Here is a 21,641-nt window from a genome sequence, read left to right on the forward strand (position 1 = left end):
TTTGAATTCAGTTTATTCCTCAACTTCTCCACGAATTGAAATTTTAGTATTACCTTACTAGTTTAGAATTATCAAGGAATTGATGAAGAAAATCAGCCAAGTGGAGTACTAGAGGTAAGCCTTCTGATGCTAGACTGACTGTTTTCAGTCAAAAAAATTTTTCTTTAGTAGCTAAACATAGAATTTCTGTAGACTCAAGGGTTATAATCCCCTTGCAATAACACATTATTGTATTCTCTTTTGAATGAATTATTTTTATCATTGCCTCTTGCATCTCCTATTTTATTCTTCCAAATCATTACTTACTTTTGCTACACCACAATACTTAAAGAAGACTGTTCAGTGCTTGAAGCACACATCATTCTGCAAGGGTCATATTACCCAGGTATTAAGTCTTGCATTTATTTAGCACCTATTTGGTGAGCACCTAATGTGCATCAGAGCATATTCTCTGTGCTGCATGTGTTCTGTATGCCCTGAACACTCAGGCAGGGTCCTTGCTTTCATGTCACAGCTGGGACCCTGTTGTGGGGAAGAACAATAAGCAAATGATAGAAAATCAAGTATTGAAAACTCATAGGAAATATGAGTTAGTGATGAGATCTCTGCTGAAAATCAAAATATGAGCTCTGATAACAAGTGTCTGGGGAGGTAGTTTAGAATGATCCAGAAAAGCTTCTGAGTTTAGCACATTTAAGGTGCCATGTGAGCAGAAAGAAGGCTCTGTCTTGGAAAGGAGAATGTTCTAATCCAAGAGGGTGTAAGCCCAAGAGATCTGAGTTACAAACGAGCTTGCATGTTCAGGGAGAATAAATAAGGCCACGATGGCCAGAGCATGCCGGAAGTTACAGTAACACAAGGGCCACAAGGGTTGGGCCTTTGTGTCTTGTTTCCCAGTGTGTCCACTCAAGTGTCTCAAATAGAACCTGGTGCATGCTAGTGTATCCTTAGCATGCATGGAGTGAATAAAAGAATAAATGAAAGGATATGATTCAAGATGGTTTTAGATTCAGAGAAAGGCCTGATCACAAAGCTACAATAAGAGTTAAAGTTTATTTTATGGGTAGCAGAATATTTTAAGGGGGTGTGTGGAAGACTGCGTAATGGCCCCCCAAGCCATCCATGTTCTAATTCTCAGAGCCTGTGAATGTTATCTTACTAGTAAAAGTGGACTTTGCAGATGGGATTAAGTTAAAGATCCTGCAATGAGGAGACTATCCTGGATTTTCCAGGTGGGCTCATGTAACCGTAAGTGTCCCTATAACAGAGAGGTGAGAAGGTCAGAGTCAGAGCAGGAGATGTGGTAATGATCCTGGATGCTGACGTCAGAGGGATGAGGGCCTCAAGCCAAGGAATGCAGGCAGTCTTAAGAAGCTTTTTAAAAAGACAGGGAAATTCTTCCCTAGAGCCTCCAGAAGGAGTGCCCCCCTGCTGGTCTGTTTTAGACTTCATGCCTCCAAACTGAAGGTAATATATGTGTGTTGTTTTAAGCACTACATCTGTGGTGACTTGTTACAGCAGCAATAGGAAACTAATAACGGGTTGGTCCAAATTAAAGAAAAGTGTTTGGCCATTTAATAAGTTGCAAACATGAAAAAGGATACATTTTTAATAGGTAAGTATCATTTGTAATCTAAATTAAAGTGCTTTATAAGTTTAATTACAGAGTTCAGCTTCCTCCTCCTTTATGAATCTTCTCTATTGTCTTGGTGGACTTTAGTAAGAGGATGGGCCGTTGTAGGGAATAAGAGAACCCACAGCATGAGAGGAGCAGCTAGGAAAAAAATGTGATCGAGGGGAAAAGGGAGTCCAGTAGACAAAGGGAAAGAAGAGGAAGAGAAAGGAAGGAGAAAGGAAAAGGGACAGAGGGCACAGGTTGAGAAGGAAGGGACATTAATTACCACAAATTACCCCCAAAATCACAGCCGCTAAAATAACAAACATCGATCCCATACCGTGCCCCTGTGCCAGCAGCCCAGAGGGGGCGGGGTTCTGGCTCCAAGTATGTGTATATGAGTATATGTGTGTGTGTGTGCGTGTGTGTTTCTGCAGCAAGACAGATGTAGAGCTCCCAGCTGTTTCCCACTTTTGACTCTTAACAGACATACCAACCTTCATCTCAGTACCTCCAGAGACCTCTGATTCTACATTGAAATGTCTCTGTGTCCGGATAATCTAACCTGAACTCAAAGTTTGCAGGGCCCCCTGCAACTGGTTTGCTGAATTTCCCTGAAAGACATTCTGCCTCGTTATATCCACTCTGCCAAGCCCACATCCAAGCAGAGACAGTGAAACTGACGTGGTCAGAGACCCACTGAAGTTCTCACGTGGTCCGGAAGCACTCGGGAGCTGCAGTGTAAATTAAGCGAGGAAGTAGAAATACGGGACAAGCGCTGTGCCGAGTTCATCGGAGCGTGGAGCGCAGATGGAGCCAAACGGGGAAGGTGGAACCAATGTGAACCAGGAAACTTCTGTCCGTGTGCAATTTGAAATCAGGTTACACTGATTAATATGAAACGTAATGGAGGGAACAGTCCAAGACAGAGTTATCTTGGATGATATCCATCCTCTCACTCTTGGTCAGATATTAGACTAGGTCTTTACGTTTTCTTTGATTTTTCCCCTTTCAACCCCATCTGTTTGTTAGAAACAGTAAAAATTGCTTCATTATCACAGAATACCTTTAGATGCTTTTAAATTCATTGCATGAAAAAATTCAAGTCTCTCTTTCTATTAGAGTTTTTGGAGGAAATGTATTTTGCCACAAAACATACCACTCATATTTTAAAATATTTACAAGCCTTAATTTTCATGTATTGTTATTTTCAAATCAGGATTTGGGAATTAAAAAATTCATGTTTTGTGTCTGTATATGTGCAGTGGTATACTTAGAAGAACAGGCACAAGCCCTTTAATGTGATATTTTTGAAAATTATCTTAAAATACTGGGGTAGATACTAATTTCATTTTAATGTGCCTTTTCACTGCTGAAAAACTAATATTTTACTAGAAAAAAGCATATTTGGGGAGACTGCAAATGAATGAAGGTATACATTTTGATTATTTTGATTATCCAAAATTTTTCTCAATGGGATGAATAAACAGCTTCATGTATTATTTAAAACAAGATAGATTCATATGATAACATTGCTAGCATTTCAAATTGTTCCAAGTCAAAAAATATTTTTGAGCACCTCTGTGTACAATTGAGAATTTTTTTGTATACTCAATTTAAGACACTATTGGAAATGCAAACCTGCACACAAAGGTGCATAGAAAATGGTTGATACAATAAAGCAAGGGTGAGAAAATTTTTTCTGTAAAGAAACAGGTAGTGAATTATTTAGGCTCTGTGGGCCATACTCTCTGTCACAACTACTCAGCTACTTAATTATAGGCTATAGATAGTATGTAGAGGAACAGGCAGGGCTGTGTTCCAATAAAACTTTATTTACAAAAACAAGTGGACAGGATTTGCTTTCAAGCCAACCCCCTGTACTAAGGACTGATTTATATACTGAGCACCAAAAACATTTTGTTTTATTTGCATTTACTTAAATAAAAATCCCAGCAAATGTTATTTTCAAAGACAGCTGTAAATTTATCTCTGTAGTCACATTTACATAGAACAGATTTAAAACTGTCACTTTAGTCATTAACAACCAAACATTATCAACTTCCAGGCTAGCGTAATTAATGCCCTTGGATAGTTCAACTTGTACAATGGAAGAAACTAATAAAACAAATGCCAGAAATGTGTGTTCTGTTTATTCTATTCATAACACAATACATGATACATAAACCTCATCTTAAAATTTATTGAAAGTATATTAAACAAGTAAGCTGGAAGTTGGGTTTCTGATGACATCTATGATATTTTATTCCCCATATCTGCAATGGTGATGTCTATTTGGGATTAGTCTTGAGGGAAAAATGCAGTCTTTCTTTCATAGGATAATAGAATGTTATTCTCTGTTTCTTTTACCTTTATGTGTTCTGCTTTGAACAACAAAAAATAATCATTCTAAAAGCATTTTCAAGTGATATCATATATACAATACTTATAACTTTTCTATAACTAACCCCATTTTAAGTATCTTTTATAAATATTTAAAAGCCTAAAACATTCCATCTGCCCTAGAAATGTTGCTTTTGCTCTGCCTCCTCTTATTCTCTGCAGGGCATGCCTTCCGCGTCCTACTGCTCTGTCACGTTATAAGAAAAATCAATCTGTAGGTTCTCCATGAGCATTGCTTTCAGGGAAGAGCTGACAAAACTGTCACAAGTGACCGTAAATTTAAATTTCTTATTGAGCCCATTCTCATCAGACCTGGTGCTGGATTCTCATGAGATACTGCATGGTGGTGGCTGCTTCTATCTGGAAGCTACATGAATCACATAGTCCACATGTGTGTATTGAGGTTTGGGATTAAACAAAGCCATGTTACTAGTTCATCTCAGGTAACTGTCACAACACTGTGGTCTTGGTTAGAATTTGGGTGCTTGGCTCCATCATAGTGATAGTGACCGGGGGCTTGGTTGGTGCCCTTAGTTCAGTAGGATCTCTCAGCCTCAGTTCCCCTCCGTGATGGGCCACAGACAATTGTGTCCCAGTTCCTCTGCCCACTTTTCGGACTTTCCTAGCACTGTTTTAATTTGTTCACACAGTTCTAAAATTAAGGGCACACTCTGGAAGACATGCTCACATTATCTTTTCCTTCCTTCTCTTGTGTTACCTTGATTAGGTAAAAGACTCTGAGATGAGAAACACCAGCGGCCGTCTAAAAGCTCTGTGTGTGTGTGTGTGTGTGTGTGTCTTGCAGGAGTCCTTTGGAACCTCTCATCTTGCGACGCACTCAAAATGCCAATCATCCAGGACACCCTGGCAGTGTTGACCAACACCGTGATTATCCCCCACTCGGGCTGGGAAAACTCAGCTCTGCAGGACGATCGGAAAATACAGCTGCATTCCTCACAGGTGCTGCGAAATGCCACTGGATGCCTAAGGTGGGTCCTGCGTCATTGGCTACTGCCTCCTGCTTCATACACTTGCGCTGTTTCTCTAGCTTTAATCACTGTTTTGCTAAGGATCAGAGTGTTCTGGTGAATGTTGATGGGCAAGGGAATACAAGACGCTAACAAAAAACTGTTTCTAATGAGGTACTTCCATTACCCTGTACCTTACCAGTATTTTATTTATGTCACATGTTTCCTTAGGTCTTGGGCAAAAAATAAACATTTTCATTGCAACCAAAAATAATTTGTTTTCTCTTATTAAAAACCATCATTGACAGTAATTTCCCCTGTCCTGTCATCTCATGCATAGAGACGCAGGCAGGCCAGTTGCTTGAGGGACACAGTCTATGACAGATTCATAGGGGTCTAGTTAGTTAATTGTCACCATTAGTTATTTTTATTTTTTATTTTAGAAATAACTCTTTGATAAGGCTTGTTTTGTGAAATGTGTTTTTTAAATAACAAAAGTAGCAAATGTGTTGTAATTCTTTTGCAGTGCATTTTTACAAATATCATCTCCCAAAAACCTGAGATGTCTTAGAATCATCTTTGTTTTGTATAATTTTTGCTTTTAGAAAAGAATGTAATAATCAGGATATAGTGCTTCCAAATTCTAGAAACTGTGCTCCCAAGGATGTTGTATTTTGTTCCAGAGTTAGAAATCTCTGCTGGATAAACTTAATGATGCGATGGGGGCAGACGGGTGATTTAAAAAACCTAGTCAAATAATGTGTATTTTAAAAATAAAACGTACAAGACCGCCTCAGGGGGACTACCTCAAAGCTGCCATTTCTCCTACAGTAGATCAGCTACTAGGTGCAAAAACCAGCCTCCTCTGAGAAAGAACAAAATCACCTTGGTGTTATTAATAATAATTATCTCATGAATATTTATGAGTGCACTCAGCCTGCAGTCTTGAGAGGCACATGTGTGTTTGTGTGAATGTGCGTGCAGAGAGGAGATAGAGTCTGCCTCCATCAATAATGGCGTGCATTCACGGACGGGCAGAAGAAGCCCTCTGATGATTTTGCTTTTCCTCAAGGTCATGGAGTAATGATCCTTTGACGTGATTTCTCTGACTAGGCTTTACCGTAAGCCAAATTTACAGTTCTCCAGACTCCCTATTGAGACATCCATTTTATAACCTCTTCAATTCTATTATCCTTCAGAAACCTCCTGCCTCAGTGGAAGAACTATAACTCTTACAAAGCTAAATTGTAGGTACTTCTGACCCTTTATACCTGATTTTTATATTTCAGTTATTTGCAACTATTACAAGCAGTTGTTTCCCTTCTTAGCATCTTACTTGTAAAGGGTGTCATTGTCCCTAGTGAAGATCAGCAAAGGAAAATCCCTATACAATCAACTGTAGAATCATGGTCAGTAGAGACCTGGTTGGCTCTATCAGTTAAAATTCTCTCTGAATAATCCAGTAACATAATTATACATTAATGGTGTTTGACTTAGGATGTAGGCCACCACCATTGTGAATGTCCATTCAACACCATCTGATGAAAGGTCGGATGAAGAAGCTAGGCCAGTGTAGGTTCACAGGACTCCTTGTTGATCATCTGGCTGAGGTTAGGGTCTGGGATGTGACCCTAAAGCAAATTAGGGTCAGACCAGGCTGACTGCCCATTCCTCTGCTGCTGGTCAGGAATGACTACATCAGAGGGCACAAAAAAAGGGGGACATCTGATTTAGAAAGAGCTTCATATAAACAAATTGGGTTTCTTTAGTCAAGATACAACCAGATTTTATGGCTTTCCCACTTTTCTGAGTTTATTGTGTGAATGACAAAGCAGAACCCATCAATATATAGTGATACGTAACTTTCCCCTTAATTCATACAACTCCTGCCCTTCTACAGAAAGAAATATAATTTCTCCTCTCTTACTTGAATGTGTTTATAAATCATTCCACATTGACGAGCAGGTTGGACTAAGAGAGGAAGAAAACAGCCCTGGGAAGGAGCTAAAATGAGTTTATCAAATAAAGACTTAGCAGATAAAAAGTTTCAAGAAATTTCCATTATTTGCCACTTACTTAGAACCAGTGTTGGCAACACGCCGGAACAGTCACAAATGTTTACATCATGATGGAAGATTCTAGATTTTAGTGTACGTAGCTATTTACATTCTCAGTTTTCCCAGCAAAGCTTAGATCTTAATTTACATTAAAGAAATTACTTGCTGTGCCATTCTTCCCTTTCAGCAGTTTTACATGTGAGCATTCGCTGAGTGTTCCTGTGTTCCAGGAGCAGAAATAAACACGCCAGCCTCTCCCCTTCAGAACTCATAATCTACCAGAAGAAAATGGCACCCATACCAGGAGCCCTCCTATTATACCTTAGTGGCATTCCGATGCTCTGATTGGGGCAATACAGGAAGAAAAAGTGGGGTGGGGATTAACTAGCTCAGTCAGTGTGGTCACAAAAGCCTTTAAGAATGAGGTAAGCATCATGCTAAGCAGAGAAAGAACATGACCACGCAAGGTAGTGGCAAAGCATTATGGCCATAAAGAGTGGCTAGTGTGCTCTGACACAGTCAGGGGAGACCTCCAGCAGCTCTAGGTGGTCTAGACCCCAGGGGACTTCCGGAAATGTACCTTGCACGCTTGTTCCATTCTGGGTGCTAGAGGGCCTTCAAAGCAGAGCTAAGGAGGATCGACTTGAGTCTGTAAAGAGGAGAGAGCTGTGGCGAATCTGTTGCCAACAGATCACAGTGACCAACTGTGTCGGGGAGCAGTTGCAGGGGACCCAGTGGAGGCACACAGGACAGCGAGAAGCCACACCACAGTGGAGCTGTGGATTCACTGGGGACGCCCTGCATGCTTTGTTTTTAAGAGCCTTCCAGAGGACAACAGTAACTATCAGTATTTGGTTCCATTTGATTAAATTTGACCTTCACCAATGGGTAGCTATGTGAAAATGTCCACAGTTGTTTACGTTGTAGTTCTACTTGTCATCTTGCAAAGTTTTCTTCCTTTTAATCAGACTATCCTTTTTAAATTGATAGTTTCGCTACTTTACCCAATTGTTTAGAGTAGTTTCATGGTACAAATCAATATTTTTATGTGACTGACTTTTAGTAAATCAACACCCAAACACATGTAACTGTGTTAAATAATGGATAATGCAATGGACTCAGCAAAAGTCCTCCTGGAATAGCAGAAATGGGTTGAGTAAAGTTCTTAAATATAAATTAACAACCAGATCACCTCAATTTGTAAATCAGATCTGGACTTATAACTTTGCAAACATTTTCTTCTATCAGAAAAGTTAGAGAGATTTGGTGCTTTGTTGCTTCTTAAAGCAGAAAAAAAAATCACAGTAGTTGTTCTGGTCACTTTGTTGTACTAAATGTATATTGTATATAAAACATGATACAGTGGTCATTTGTACAATGAGATGATACAGTGAGTTTGTGTAACATTTGAGTACTTTGGTCTATTAATTTATAACTTAAATCTTACAAGTCACCTAAACTGTATACAAATATCACATTGACATGTTAAAATTATTTTCCATGTGTCATAATCACCATCAGGTTCCCTGAAATCAGGCTAAAACACAAGAATATGATTTAGGACCTTGCTTAGATTGTAACAGAGAACAGTAAGTTGCATTTGGTCTACAAACAGTGTGTGTGTTTGTGTGTGTGTGTGTGTGTGTGTGTGTGTGTGTGTGTGTGTGTGTGTGTATGCAAGGAATTCAATAGAAAACTCTGGAACTGTGACTAGTTTAGTGTAAACCAAGTTAAGTGTCACAGCTGCAAACAATTCAATATTTATGGATATTCCACTGTGTCAAGGCAAAAAAAAATTAGTAACTTTAAAAAAATGTATAAAATATGTACAAAATATTTCTTACTAGTGCACTTGTTTTCCTTTTTTACATCTTATTTTTTATTAGGGAAACATTTAAAACTAAGGTATTATTATTGAGGACCATTCTGCTGTATTAAAATTCTTTTCAATTATTTCTTTTTCTATGCTTCAGCTTAAATTCTCCACAGCCTTAAAGTGTTAAGAGCTAAATATAATTCAGTCCTTGCCACAATTCTGCATTTTCAAAAATTGTCCTGCAAGTGTAATTTTGTCATTACTATTCATTATCAAATGAAACTTTGAGTTAAAAAAATTAAAGTAGCAAGGTACATGGGGCCACTACTTAAATATTTTTGATATGTGAGATGTCACTTAAATTGGATTCAGTGTCACTCCTCAGGTGGTATTTTCCCTGATATTGACTTGTAATGGAGACTGTCTCAAATGGAGAAATTGAAGAATAGAGCCCTGGGTGTGTGTGTGTGTGCATGCATGCATGTGTGTGCCTGCTTATTCCAAGGTTTCAGCTGGCAACATAATGGATGTTTATTAAATAATTTTAGCATTGTCGATAGAGACAAGATTTTCAAATAAAATTTAAAAAAGTATTTTTATTCATAAAATCCCTGTCTTCCAAGGTCCAGACAGTTCTACTTCAAATGCATTGTTTATTCTCACATCTATTAAGTTCAGTAGCTCATGTATAGTAAGTGGTAGCCAGTCCTGGCACCCCATCCTGACTCCTGGTCCAGACCAGCGCCACATACCACACAGAGAGGAAATACAGCATTGTATGAGATGAGATGAACAGGTCTGTGCTTAGAACACAACCAACCGGCCTACAAATGGACAGCACTCTCCTTTGTGTGGGCTCCTTTAATCTGCTCCTGGGCATTTACCGAGTGGCATCATTGGCCAGCACCCCTTTCTGCTGTCATTGCCAACTGTCTCTCCCTCCTCCTACTTTCTGCAGCCCAGTCTCCTCTGCTAAGGCTCCGAGGCAGAAGTGGGCAGGCAGCCTGGACATGGGTCACTTTGCCCCACATATGCCCTTCTCTCCACTTCCATCTTAAATCTTAATTTAGGTAATCAGAGCAGTGGGTACTTTTTTTTGAAGGATAAGATGATATTTTAACACATATCCTAGATGATAAAGTAGGTATTTTCCTAGTACTCAGATTCCTCGTCTTTGATGATTTAATTCTTTTTTATTGATACCTTTCTCCAGACTAGTATTTCCTAACCATAGGTAGCTTAGAACACCAGTGAGAGCTTCTGGTAGGTAAAAGTAAATTTATCAGATCATTATCAGAGATCATTATTCATATTTTTTGTTCCTAGCAGGATTCAGACTTAACGTCATTTTAGGATGGGAAACTGAAGTTGAGAATTTAAGCAATTACTATGTTAAAGGAGATGACCTTTTTATTTTTCACACACACAAAAAAAAAATGTTATAGAGGCAAATGGTAGCATTCTTAAGTGTTGAAAAACTGGCCAGAGCGAAATTTAACTTACCAAAATGGCCTAAGGCATAGCAAGCTAAAATCTGGAAGGCTGACACTGCCCAATCATTAGACTACTTCACACAGTCTTATTAAACTCTGTCCAGCTTCTTGAGCCTTCCCTGAGGTGGTAGATGTTGTACCAATATTGACAGCGGTGCTCACCCTGCCCCCACCAGTCCCGAGCATGGGGCTCGTTCGTGGGGGGCAGTCTAAAGAAAAGAGGTTCTTTCCTCTGCTTTCTCTAAAAAGTAAATCTTCATAGAAAGATGTCATATCATGTTGACATAGCAAATGTTTAAGCAAATATGAGATATAAAATGAAAAGTTAATGCCCTTAGTCCTTTTCCATTTGAAATTCATTTTGGGGTAGGAAATGGAATTTTTCAAAAGCAGATCTGTTTGCTCCTGAAATATCTGTCACTGAAGAAAGAGGATAGAAATGAAAAAAAAAAAATCTCGTAAATTCTTTTGGAGGAACAAGTTGATAAGAATGATATTGGGTAGATTTGGGGGTACCAGGAAGCAGGGGCAGGTGGGCAATGGGCAGGCTGGCTTCGTCTCCTATGCTTCCTTGTGCCCCTCCCACCCCGTTTTACCTCAGGCACACACTAAGGGTCACCTTTCCTTTGTCTAATTTTGTCTTTTACTTTAATTCTGCCAAATTAAAGCTTTAATTTTTAATAAAAGCCATGTTAAAATATGGCCTAAAATAAATGTGGTAACACATTAGAAAGGCTTTGGTCATAAGAATGCAAGAAGTCATTGTGTTAGTCTTTTCTTCTCAGTTTATGACTTAGGAATTGTCTTGCCAATGGGTTTCAGCCCCAGACAAGTTCACTATGGATTCAATGAGACCAAAGAAATGACAGTGGAACATTCTTGGGGTGAAAGGATTATACCCAACTTTATTCCCACGGTGGCAGATCAATCACTAGAATCCTGTCTACTCAGATCGAGTCTGCATGCAGCAAGCTGGTCCCTGCCTCTGGGCCTCTCCACCCCTGCAGCCATCCCAGTCTCTCTCCTCGGCGCTGCCACCACTCCAGCCTCTGCTCTGCTCTCCTGCAGCCGTTCCATCATGTTGCCCAGAGCACTTGGTGGAGCTCTTTATATAGAATCAATAATGATGTATTCCCCACAGATGTGTAGTGAGCTAGCCGACCAGGGCCAGGTGAGAATCCTGACCACAGGAACCTTTACTTTATCCACAGGGGTCCTCCAAGGACACAACTTTCCTGTGGTCTAAGTCAGTCAGACCCTGAGGTAGGTTCGGTTTTGTACTCATGGTTATTTCATTGCACAATGTGTAGTTAAATACTTGTCTTAACCTTTGGCTAGAATAATCATCACCTTCAACTAAAAATGTACACTGACCAACCTGGGCCTGAACGCTGACTAGTGAAGATCACACTAGCTCAGCCTGTGGACAAGCTCATTTTGCCTAAGGTCACTATAGTGTGTTGAATAAATGTCCCCCAAAATTCATGTCCACCAGTAACCTCAGCATGTGACCCTATTTGGGAAAATAGGGCCTTTGCAGATATTTAGTTAAGTTGAAATAAGGTCCTATTGGATTAGGGAATGCCGTAAACCCAATAACAAGAGGACATACACAGGGACATACAGAGGAGAAAGCCGTGCAAAGAAAGAGGCAGAGATTGGAGTGATGCGGCTGTCAACTAAGGAATGCCAGGACTGCCCAAAGCCACTTGAAACTAGGAAAAACCAAGAAAGATTCTTTCCCACTGTCTTCAGAGGAACACGGTGCTGCTGACACCTTGATGGTAGACTTCTAACCTCTGGAACTATGATAGAATAAGTTCCTGTTGCTTTAAGCAGCCCAGCCTGTCGTAGTTGGTTCTGACAGCCCCAGGAACCTAACACAGTGACCCTAGTGAGTAACCCAGAGGGGACCTGCGAAGCTGGGAAGCCACTGAGAGCAGAGCACATGGAGAAGAAAGGTGGTACATAACAACAAAAAAAATCTGCCTGTCTCCAAAAGGTGCCCACACACTGGTACAAAGGGCCCAGACAGAGAGCTGATTTTCTCTACTCACAGGCCATGTCCCCCCCATAGCTTAGGTGCAAGGCAACATATCCCTTTAGCAGAACTGGGTTCTGCAAGCCCAGATGGGGCTTCTCGGCCAAGGAAGGCTCAAATCCAACCTTTTGATTGGTTGTCTGCTTGAGAAGCATCTCCCCATGTATGGATCTGATTTCTGTGTTTTCCGTCCCAGTTTACGAGCCATCCTCTTCTTCCCCTCTTCTTCACTTTGAAAGATGTGTAGGATCTTTGATACTGCAGCCAGCCAGAAGTCATTCGAGGTTCTCAAGCAGGGCACCTGATGCTGTAAGTACAGTTAGGGATGAATGTACCAGAAGCTGTGTACAGAATGAATGTTTTCCAGATTTAGTGTGAAACATGACTATGTTTCCCATTTAAAATATCACAAATCAATACCCTAAAGATCCCTGTTGTGGCCGTTAACATCCTTTCAGAGTGAACTATAGGCAAAGCCTTGCTGAGTATTGTATTTTACTTTCTTATCTGCCAGCTCAGTAAGACACCCGTAATCTACATTACTGTATAGCTGTGTTACATTTAAGTTGTGCAAACTTATGACTTTATCTTCAGCCAAGGTACCTACATAAGGCTCTCTTTGCTAACTTCCACAGCTCATTCCCTGGTGCCACCAAAGCATTTATTTATTTTTATTCTTCTATTCCCATTTCAGCATCTTGTCCTGAAGGACGACAATATACAACCCTAATTTTTTCCATCTATCTTTGTGTCCATGAGAATGTTATTAAGCCCATCAAAGGAGCTACACTGTGCCTTTGCTTATAAGTAAAATTAAACTAAGACCCTCAATTAGTCATTTTAACCCATATAATGGATGAGCACTTCATCCCATGGAGCCACTGATTCTGCAGTGACCTTGAGAAAACCCCATCACAAAGTAATACTAGTGACAATCACAGCCTGCCTGGAAAGCCCCAAGGACATTTATTTTATCTGGTTTATTCTTGCATTAGTCATGGGTAAGAAGAGGAATCATCCTTATTTTTATGTTAAGTTCAGTCAGTTGCCAATATTATTCACCTATTAAAAAGAATCTGTTTTTAAAAGTATTTTTTAAGCCTTGTAAAATGAGTTCTGAATTTATCCCAGTCTTATGTTACAGCTGAATTGACCACTCTTTATCCAGGCACTGAATAAGAGAACAATGTAGCCTTTATGGATGCCATGAACAGATGAGACCCCACTCAGCCCCCCCACACCCCAGTTCCCTACATCAGGTCCCCAAGCGGAGGATGCCCTGTCCCTGGGCAGTTCTGGGCCGTTCCCTACTTCTGAGAGCATGTCTATTACAGAAACAAAGTGAATGGTTTTCCTGAGCCATGACTCAGCAATGAAGGCCCTCTCTGAAGGAAGGGAACAGTGTTAGGGGTGGGGTAGCAGGAGTTGGGAGTCTTAGGACCCCATGAGAGAGGATGACTGGGCTGCAGCCTCAGCAGCTCCCCGGGTGATGCGGGCTTCAGCCTCCCGTGGGGCCACCCAAAACTTGTAGCTCACTTCCTCCAGCCCAGTCAGAGCAAAGTGGTGGTTTATACTCCATCAGCTTGATAGGGCTGTCGTTGCAGAGGACCGCAGACTGGGTGGCTTAACAACAGAAGTGTATTGCCTCTTAGTTCTGGATGTTAGAAGTCTGAGACCCAGGTGTCAGCAGGGCTGGTTCTCAGAGGCCTCTCTCCTTGGCTTGTGGGTGCCACCTGCCCACCATATCCTCACGTGGTCTTCCCCCCTTGCATCTGCGTCCTAATCTCCTCTTCTTCTGAGGACACTAGTCATGCAGGACTGGGGCCCGTGCTAAAGACCTCACTTACCTTTATTACTTCTTTACAGACACTATCTCCAGCTACAGTCACATTCAGAGGCGTGGGGGATTAGGCCTTCTGCATATGGATTTTAGGGGGGCACAATTCAGCCCATAACAATACTATAATAGTTGGCTTGCATTGTTTGTTCTCATCTTGGGAAATAACTTTTAATAAATTAAAACATTCTTCCAATGTCATGTTGACCAGTATGAAGCACATCTTGACTCAGAACAGAAACCAAAATCATACTTATTCCCTCACTTTAGCTAATGTTAATTTGGGTCTCTATTTCCAAGTGATATAGAAGTGATCCTAAAAATATTCTATAGGCTGACATTTTCCTTGTCTTATCTCTAAGGAGACACAATCACCAGTGGAACTTCAAGAAATGCTCTGTATAACCACATAATAATAAAGGTCAATTATGAACTTTTCTTGAGTTTGGATTTTATAGATAACAGTTAACTACATTAAGTCTTATACTTGGATGCAATCAATAACTTGATTGAATAATAAAAGAAAGCTCTTAGAAAATCTCAACATATATTCATCTTAAATCCTAAATATTGAATGTGTATAAAATGTCCTTAGATTTGGAATCAGGGGGTGTTCATTTGAGCCCAACTTTAATACATACTGCTCATTGTCAAGAAAACATCATTTTCTTGGCCTCAAGTTCCGCAGCCATAGGAGGACGTGTGGCCTGGGTGTCCCTGATGAGATGAAAAAGAAAATTTAAAGCATGGTCAGGATGTTGGCTTCCTGAGCCCAGATGTTCTCCATGGTGGGATCCCCAAAGTGAGATATCCCCAAGTGGGGCATCACTCTTGAAAAACACGGGCTCTGGGGCCCGGCCTTTGGCCTTACCTGGTCAGAAACTGGACCTTAAAGCTGCAATGCTATCAGGAGGAAATCAGCCTTCAGTTTAGGGTCTACTTAAAAGCATATTAAAATGGTATGCTTCTTTAATATGAATGCTGTCTAATGCAACTGTCCCAAAACTCCAGTGAGATGGGAGTTCCTTTCCTATTTTACATTAAGAAGCTGATGCTCATAAGACTAAAATTTGCCCAATTCACACAGCGAGTGAAAGAAGGGAGGGCAATGTGAATCCATATGACCTGACAGTGGGGTCCACCCACTCCACCATATTCTAGTAAACAGAGACAGGGGCAGCCCAAGAACATGCTTTTTGACAGAGGACAGGATGCTGGCTCCATCTAGATCTGCTGAGACGCAGATGTCAGGACAGAATTAGCCATCCATGCAAGATACTTAGGGGCAACACTTGAGAGGAAAAATGGGAGGAAACCAGAGGAACTGGGAGAGCCACTGAACAGTGGTGCAGATCTGACCCCAAATGAAGGAGAGAAGGGAAGAAGGGAAGGAGGGAGGGAGGGAAGCTGGTTGAAAATGTCTTGCACCACGATGGAGTTCAGCAAAACCCCTGGTGAGTTCTTGGGCCCAGTCACCCTTCCCAGAAGTCCCCACATCTCACAGGACTGGACTTGCCTTATAACTGCTGCACAGGCTCAGTTGCAGGCTGGGAGCATCCATGGAAGGTGAGGCCCCAGCATGAAGGCTAACACAGTGATGGATTTCTGGGTGCAGCAGCCAGACCATCAGTCAGTGACCCTTCTGCTGGCAGAGATTGGAGTGGGTGTATTTTCATGGTTATTACATAAGCCTAATCTTTCACCAGCCCTGTCATTCTCTACAGGCTAGCCACCGAGAAGTCACATTATAATCAGAAAGTCGCTTGGTGGTACGGAATCCGAACAAAAGGCATTACTTATACTTATTAAAAGTTTCAACCTCTCGTCATCTGTTCTTTTGACCCTTTCCTTGTGCTAGGCCCTGCGGCAGGAGTGGAGGCTAGATGAAGAGCAAATAGACACAGTCTGTGCAGTTAGTTGTTAAAAGCAATACATAATGTAATAGGTCATTAAGACGACCTGATGCATCCAAGTCTCATTAGGCTGCCTCAAGACCAGACAAATTGGAGTGGTTTTTCCTAAGCAATGCCTTGGAAGGCCATTTCTTTTGCTCTATTTTCATGGCTGACCAGCCTTCCTCTTACTGGTACATTCTTTATTTGTGTTTAAAAAGCTTTCTACTGTTAATTGTTGCATCTAGTAGCCCTGACGCTTTCTATCTCTTCAGGAGTCTGCATTTCTCTTATCTTGTCTATTAGAAAAAGTCTGGAAAAACTTAATTTTTCAATTGTTTTGGAAGACCTTTGTATCCCCCCAGAGGGCTAACTATAATTTTGCAAAGTTCTTGGCATTTATGTTCCATGAAATAATAATAGGGATATCATTTCTCCCAAATATTATTTTGTTTCCGTAAGCTAGAAAATTTGAGAATATAATGATTTCACCTTAAATATAAATTATTCATAAATACCCAATCATGTTATTCCTTCTTAAAGTTTCCATCATTTACTTCTGCAAAATTTGTTCTACTTAATTATGAAAATTTGCTGGGTCTCACTAAAATTTGGTTTAAATTATTTATCCTATAACTTGGCTGCAAATATGGGCTTCTTTTAAAAGGACAAGCAAATACCAAGTATTATCTATGCAGTATGAGAAGTCATTCTTCCTATTAAAATATGGATATTCAAATCTTTCCATTCCTATGAACAAATTACTTCCTTTAAAAAAAAGATTAAGTGAAAAAGTTCTGTTAATTCTCAATTGGTAGTAATGGTGTTTAATATTTAACCCTATGATACATTAGGATATAGGGTGTTCACTCCCTGATAAATAAAAAGCAAATTGTAAGAGCTACCTCATTCCTCAAATCCTTTGTAACTTCTTGATATTAAAAATATAATTTTTCCTCCTGCTCTCTCCCAAATTATATTACATTGCATCAGAAGTAGCTTCCCTGGAGGAAAAGCAAAGAAACAAGTCTATTAACCATAAATTGAAGAAGAAAGAGCTAGCCAAACAGTTTCACTTATTGCTTACATACCAAGCCTCTCTAATATTTTAAAACATCTATTTTCAGACCATTTCTCCTTTCCCTTTCCAATGTGGCACTTATTTTAAAAGAAATAAAGCAAGCATTTACCAGAACTGAGACAAAAACAAAAACAAAAACAAGGAGATGAATACAATGCACAGAGCAAGCAGAGCACACAGGGAGGGTTGCCCACATTCGTTCATGAGGATCTCCCACTTGCAGTCATGATTCTCCTTGGAGGAAAGAGAAACATGACCAATGAGAGCCACTAGTAACACTTTTCCAAGGTACCAGCTTCGATGCCACACCTCCTACCCTCCAGCCTGTGAGTTGGGAGTGAAGAGCGGGCTGCGCAGTGCTGCTCTGTACAGTGTCTCTTAGTTCCGTGCTCCTCTCATTCTCTTTCTCACAAGTCTGGTTGTTCCTTAATTAACCAAGAATATTTGAAATGTTTCATTTGTTCCTTAGTTGACCACGAATATTTGACATAAAAGAGTAGAGAATGTTCGAATTGCCATCTTCTCTCATTGAACCCTTTTCCTCATAGTGGGCAGAGACATCCTCAACTGTTAACTGTAAGCCATTTGGCAGACAGCTGTGGGGGAAGGCTGACTGGGAGCCTGGTGCCCTGGGCTCTTCTCATCACCTTTGAAAGGGGTGAGAAACGGGGCCTCTGAACTCGGACACTTGGGGAGCTGTGGCAGCGTGGGATCATAGGAAGCAGAAGTGCCAGGGTGGGCGGGTCGCCACTTGGTTCCTGGCACAGCCTCATGCAGCTCCTGGTTGCCTTTCTGTGGCGAGATCTTTATCTCATAGAAAGTTGCTCATTCTGGAAACAGAGAACTGGGGAAGCTACTGAAAGTAAAAATCATCATGTCTTCATTCTTACTAGAAAGTTCTTCTGAGCTGTCAGAAGCTTCTGGAAATACCAACTTAAATGTTTTCCTTAAGCAGAGAAGAGCCAAAGGGAGGCAGCCCTGCCCAAATTTCATGTTTGGTCTATATTTTCTTGCCTCCAAGATGTTTAAGTACAGCAAGCAATAGTTAGTAATGACATGCTAGTGGGCTGACAACCTTCCACTCCGGATTTTCAGGACACTGTGCTTTGTTGTCTGTGTCACAGATTCATTTTCAGTTTTTCAGTCAGCTGAGTAAAAGGACAGACATGCCAGGACTTCAGAGGAGCCCTGTGTCCTTCATTTTTGTCCTGTAGATACAGACGCATCATTATTCCCCATTAACCAGCACTCAACCAGCAAGGAAGACACTGTACCATGGATGCACCGACTTGAGCTAATGAATCGCAACAACTAATTGCATTTCTCTTAAGGTAGCTTATTACCAGAAAGTAGCTGTGTTAGCACAAAGATTGCATGTAAGAGTGGCAATACCCAGAAAGAGGCTGGCTGATTAATCATCCCCTGTAATTCTCCATAATAGTCCTGTCTGGGCTCTTATGTCGGGACCATTGTTCTTTCCAGGGTTACATTCTGCCTGACCTTATTTTGTACCAACAATGTAATTGGTAATTGTGGGCTAATTTATGTAAACAAACAAGGGTACTGCTGAATGAAAGCACTGTCACTGTGATTGGTACTTTCTGCTCTAAGAGCTCTTTATTTTGTACAAAGTTTGGGTCAAGTGCTTGGAGCCAATGAAGCTGTCTGCAAAAAATAATTATTTCAAGTATGCAAAAGCATCGTGTCCTTTTAAGGCCTGCCTGGAAGTGTGAGTTGTGGTCTGTTCATGGAGTAAGTGCTCCCGTGTTTTTGAGGAAGCTGATTTCAGTCCCTTGCTTAGAATCTTGACAGGACCCGAAAGGCAGTATTTCTGCTTAGCACGTGTGAAAGCAGTGTTGGTGAGTTTCTTCCTAGAACATAAAGGAACTTTACTTATTTCTCCTTGGCAGACAGCACTGTCACCCTCACTAGCAAACATGATTAAATGTCATTTGTCCTTGACCCCCGTCACTCCTAAGCAGCTGAAATAGATTAAGAGCCTGGTGCTTCCGGAATCAGAAGGAGTCAAGTGTCATCTGCCAGGAGCTGCAGTCACAGGCTCACAAAGGAACTGGTGCTGGGATTTATCATGATTTTCCAAGGCGCATTCCTATTTGAGGGGAGATAATTGAAATAGATTATCCTCCTGTTTCCTCTCAAGCACCCAGCCAGGATCCCCTGTAAGCTTAGACAGAGACCTCTGAAAGGTAACCCTCGGAGCACCCTCCCACAGAGACCCAAGGGCTCAACAGCTCAGAAGGGCAGAGCCCTGGGTCTAAACCAGCCATGGGCCACCAGGACAGCAACTCTCTTGGAGAAAGAGGGCACCTTACCTCTCTCCCCTCAGGGCTTGTAAGCTTCCTCCCCTTTCTTTAGAAACTGTTTATACTCTGAAGGCTTCAATTAAAGTGAAGCCAAAGGCTGAGAAACAGTGAACCACAAATATCACATTAACCTGGCCTAGGGGTCAATCTGACCCACAGCAAAAACACATCCCTCTACACAAGGGGCACCTTCTATTTTGAGTCTAGCATGACCCCCCACCTCCCCCTTTTTTCCTTCCTTTCCCTTTTTTTCTTTCATTTTAAAGAGATTCAGACAAAATTCATGTAATGCAAAATTCACATAACATTTAAAAGTGAAGAATTCAGTGGCATTTAGTGCATTCATGTTGTAGTGTAATCAAAATATTTTCATCATCCCGAAAGGAAATCTGTGCCCATCAAGCAGTTGCTCCTCATTCTCCTCCTGCAGATGGTGGTAGTCACTCATCTGTATTCTGCCTTGTGGACTGATCTATGCTGGCTATTTCATACAGATGCAGCCATATAATGTGTGACCTGTTGGGCCTGGCTTCTTTCACTCAGCATGGTTCAAGGTTCATCCATGCTGCAGTGTTTGTGAGTTCTTCCTGCCTCCCCACATCAGAATAACATGCCGTTGTATGGATATACAGCATTGTGCCAGACATTTGGGGTATATCCACCCTTTGGCCATTGTGACTAATGCTGCTATTAACACTCATGGACATATATTTGAGTACCTGTTTTCAATTCTTTCGAGTGTACACTTAGGAACAGAATTGCTGGATCATATGGTACCTGTAGGTATAGCTTTTTGGGGAGCTGTCCACTGTTTCCTGTTGCCCTTCCCTGCTCATTCTATGTGTATCCGTCCCCATTACATTTACTGGCCCAGACTATTCTCTTATTCTCCCATGAATTTCCTTTTCTTTTGTCTTTTCATTCCAGGGATGTTTTCTCTCCACCTGCTGGAGTATTAAGGCCACTGTCTTTATATCACTTTGAATGAGGCCTTAGAAGAAAAGAACTATGTGAATGTTACAGTTTTACCTTAAAACTGTGAGGACTGAGGCTGGCTCACTGCAGACCCTCCAGTCTCTGGTCCATGCTGGGCCCTTGGCCCTCACTGAGTCTGCAATGCTGGCCTTCTTTTCATTGCTCTGTATGCTGAGTTCTGTTCTGCCTCAGTACCTTCGCACATGACTCCTAGCACCTTCAGAGCCATATTTTCTCCTCTTTACCTTCAGATCTCATATTTGATGTCTCCTATCCAGAGAGACCTTCCTTGACACTCCCGCTTCCTGTATGAGTTAGGCCTTCCTAATGCTTTTCCAAAGCATTCTGGGCTTGTAACTGGACCTGCTGACAATGTGGTGTGATGTTCTTGCCTGTGTGCTTGTGTGGTTAAGACCAGTGGTCCATGAGCTGCATCCTTACTTCCACCATCTGGCACCTGGATGACCCCCGAGGGAGTGAGCAAATGAATCAAACAGTGATTGATTCTTTCTTCTTTGCTGGCTGCCTAATAACTGTCCTGTACGAATTCTCACCATAGTAAAGAACATCTTCATTGTCCCGGGTGCTCACAAAACTTCCCGAGTTGCAGAGATAATGTTATTTGAATGATCACCAGTTTCCACGTGAGATTAATTTCTTGGTTAGAGCCACGTACTACTTCAGAGATAATGTTATTTAAATGATCACCAGTTTCCACCTGAGATTAATTTCTCATTTAGAGCCACATACCTACTTATTTTCCAGTGGTATTTCTGTTAAACAAAACCACCACTGCAATTAATTTTACAACAAACAGAGTATCTTTTCTTCTTGGACAGCTTTCACTGGACAGTTGAGGACATTTTGTCCTTGAAGTTTGCTCATCTTGCCCTTAGTTCTTATGACTGGATTCTGAAGCCACTTTACTTGAAGGAAACTGTTGGTATATTGGTTTATCAGCTCAGTTAAATAGTGAATATGACAGATAACCCTTTAATACCTTAATCATCACTTAATTCTCATGACAGCTTTATGAATGATAGGTTATTGTGGGGTTTTTTTCCAATTTTAAATAAGAAGAAGGTGAAACTAAAAGAAGTTTAGCAATTTATCCTCGGGCTCATGGGAGGCCGCCATGA

The 21,641-nt window shown here is 41.0% G+C and overlaps 1 protein-coding gene across 6 annotated transcripts in view; it reads left to right on the top strand.

The window, feature by feature from the left end:
- Positions 1-21,641, top strand: part of CTNND2 (catenin delta 2) — a 925,492-nt gene that overhangs the window by 742,863 nt on the left and 160,988 nt on the right. For all 6 annotated transcript variants that reach the window (XM_073237801.1, XM_073237811.1, XM_073237821.1 and 3 more), the window contains one exon: positions 4,824-5,007. In XM_073237801.1, coding sequence (XP_073093902.1) covers positions 4,824-5,007 — 184 coding nt within the window. The remainder of the gene's footprint in view (positions 1-4,823; positions 5,008-21,641) is intronic.

Source organism: Manis javanica, chromosome 1, assembly GCF_040802235.1.
Source record: "Manis javanica isolate MJ-LG chromosome 1, MJ_LKY, whole genome shotgun sequence".
Classification (NCBI taxonomy): domain Eukaryota; kingdom Metazoa; phylum Chordata; class Mammalia; order Pholidota; family Manidae; genus Manis; species Manis javanica.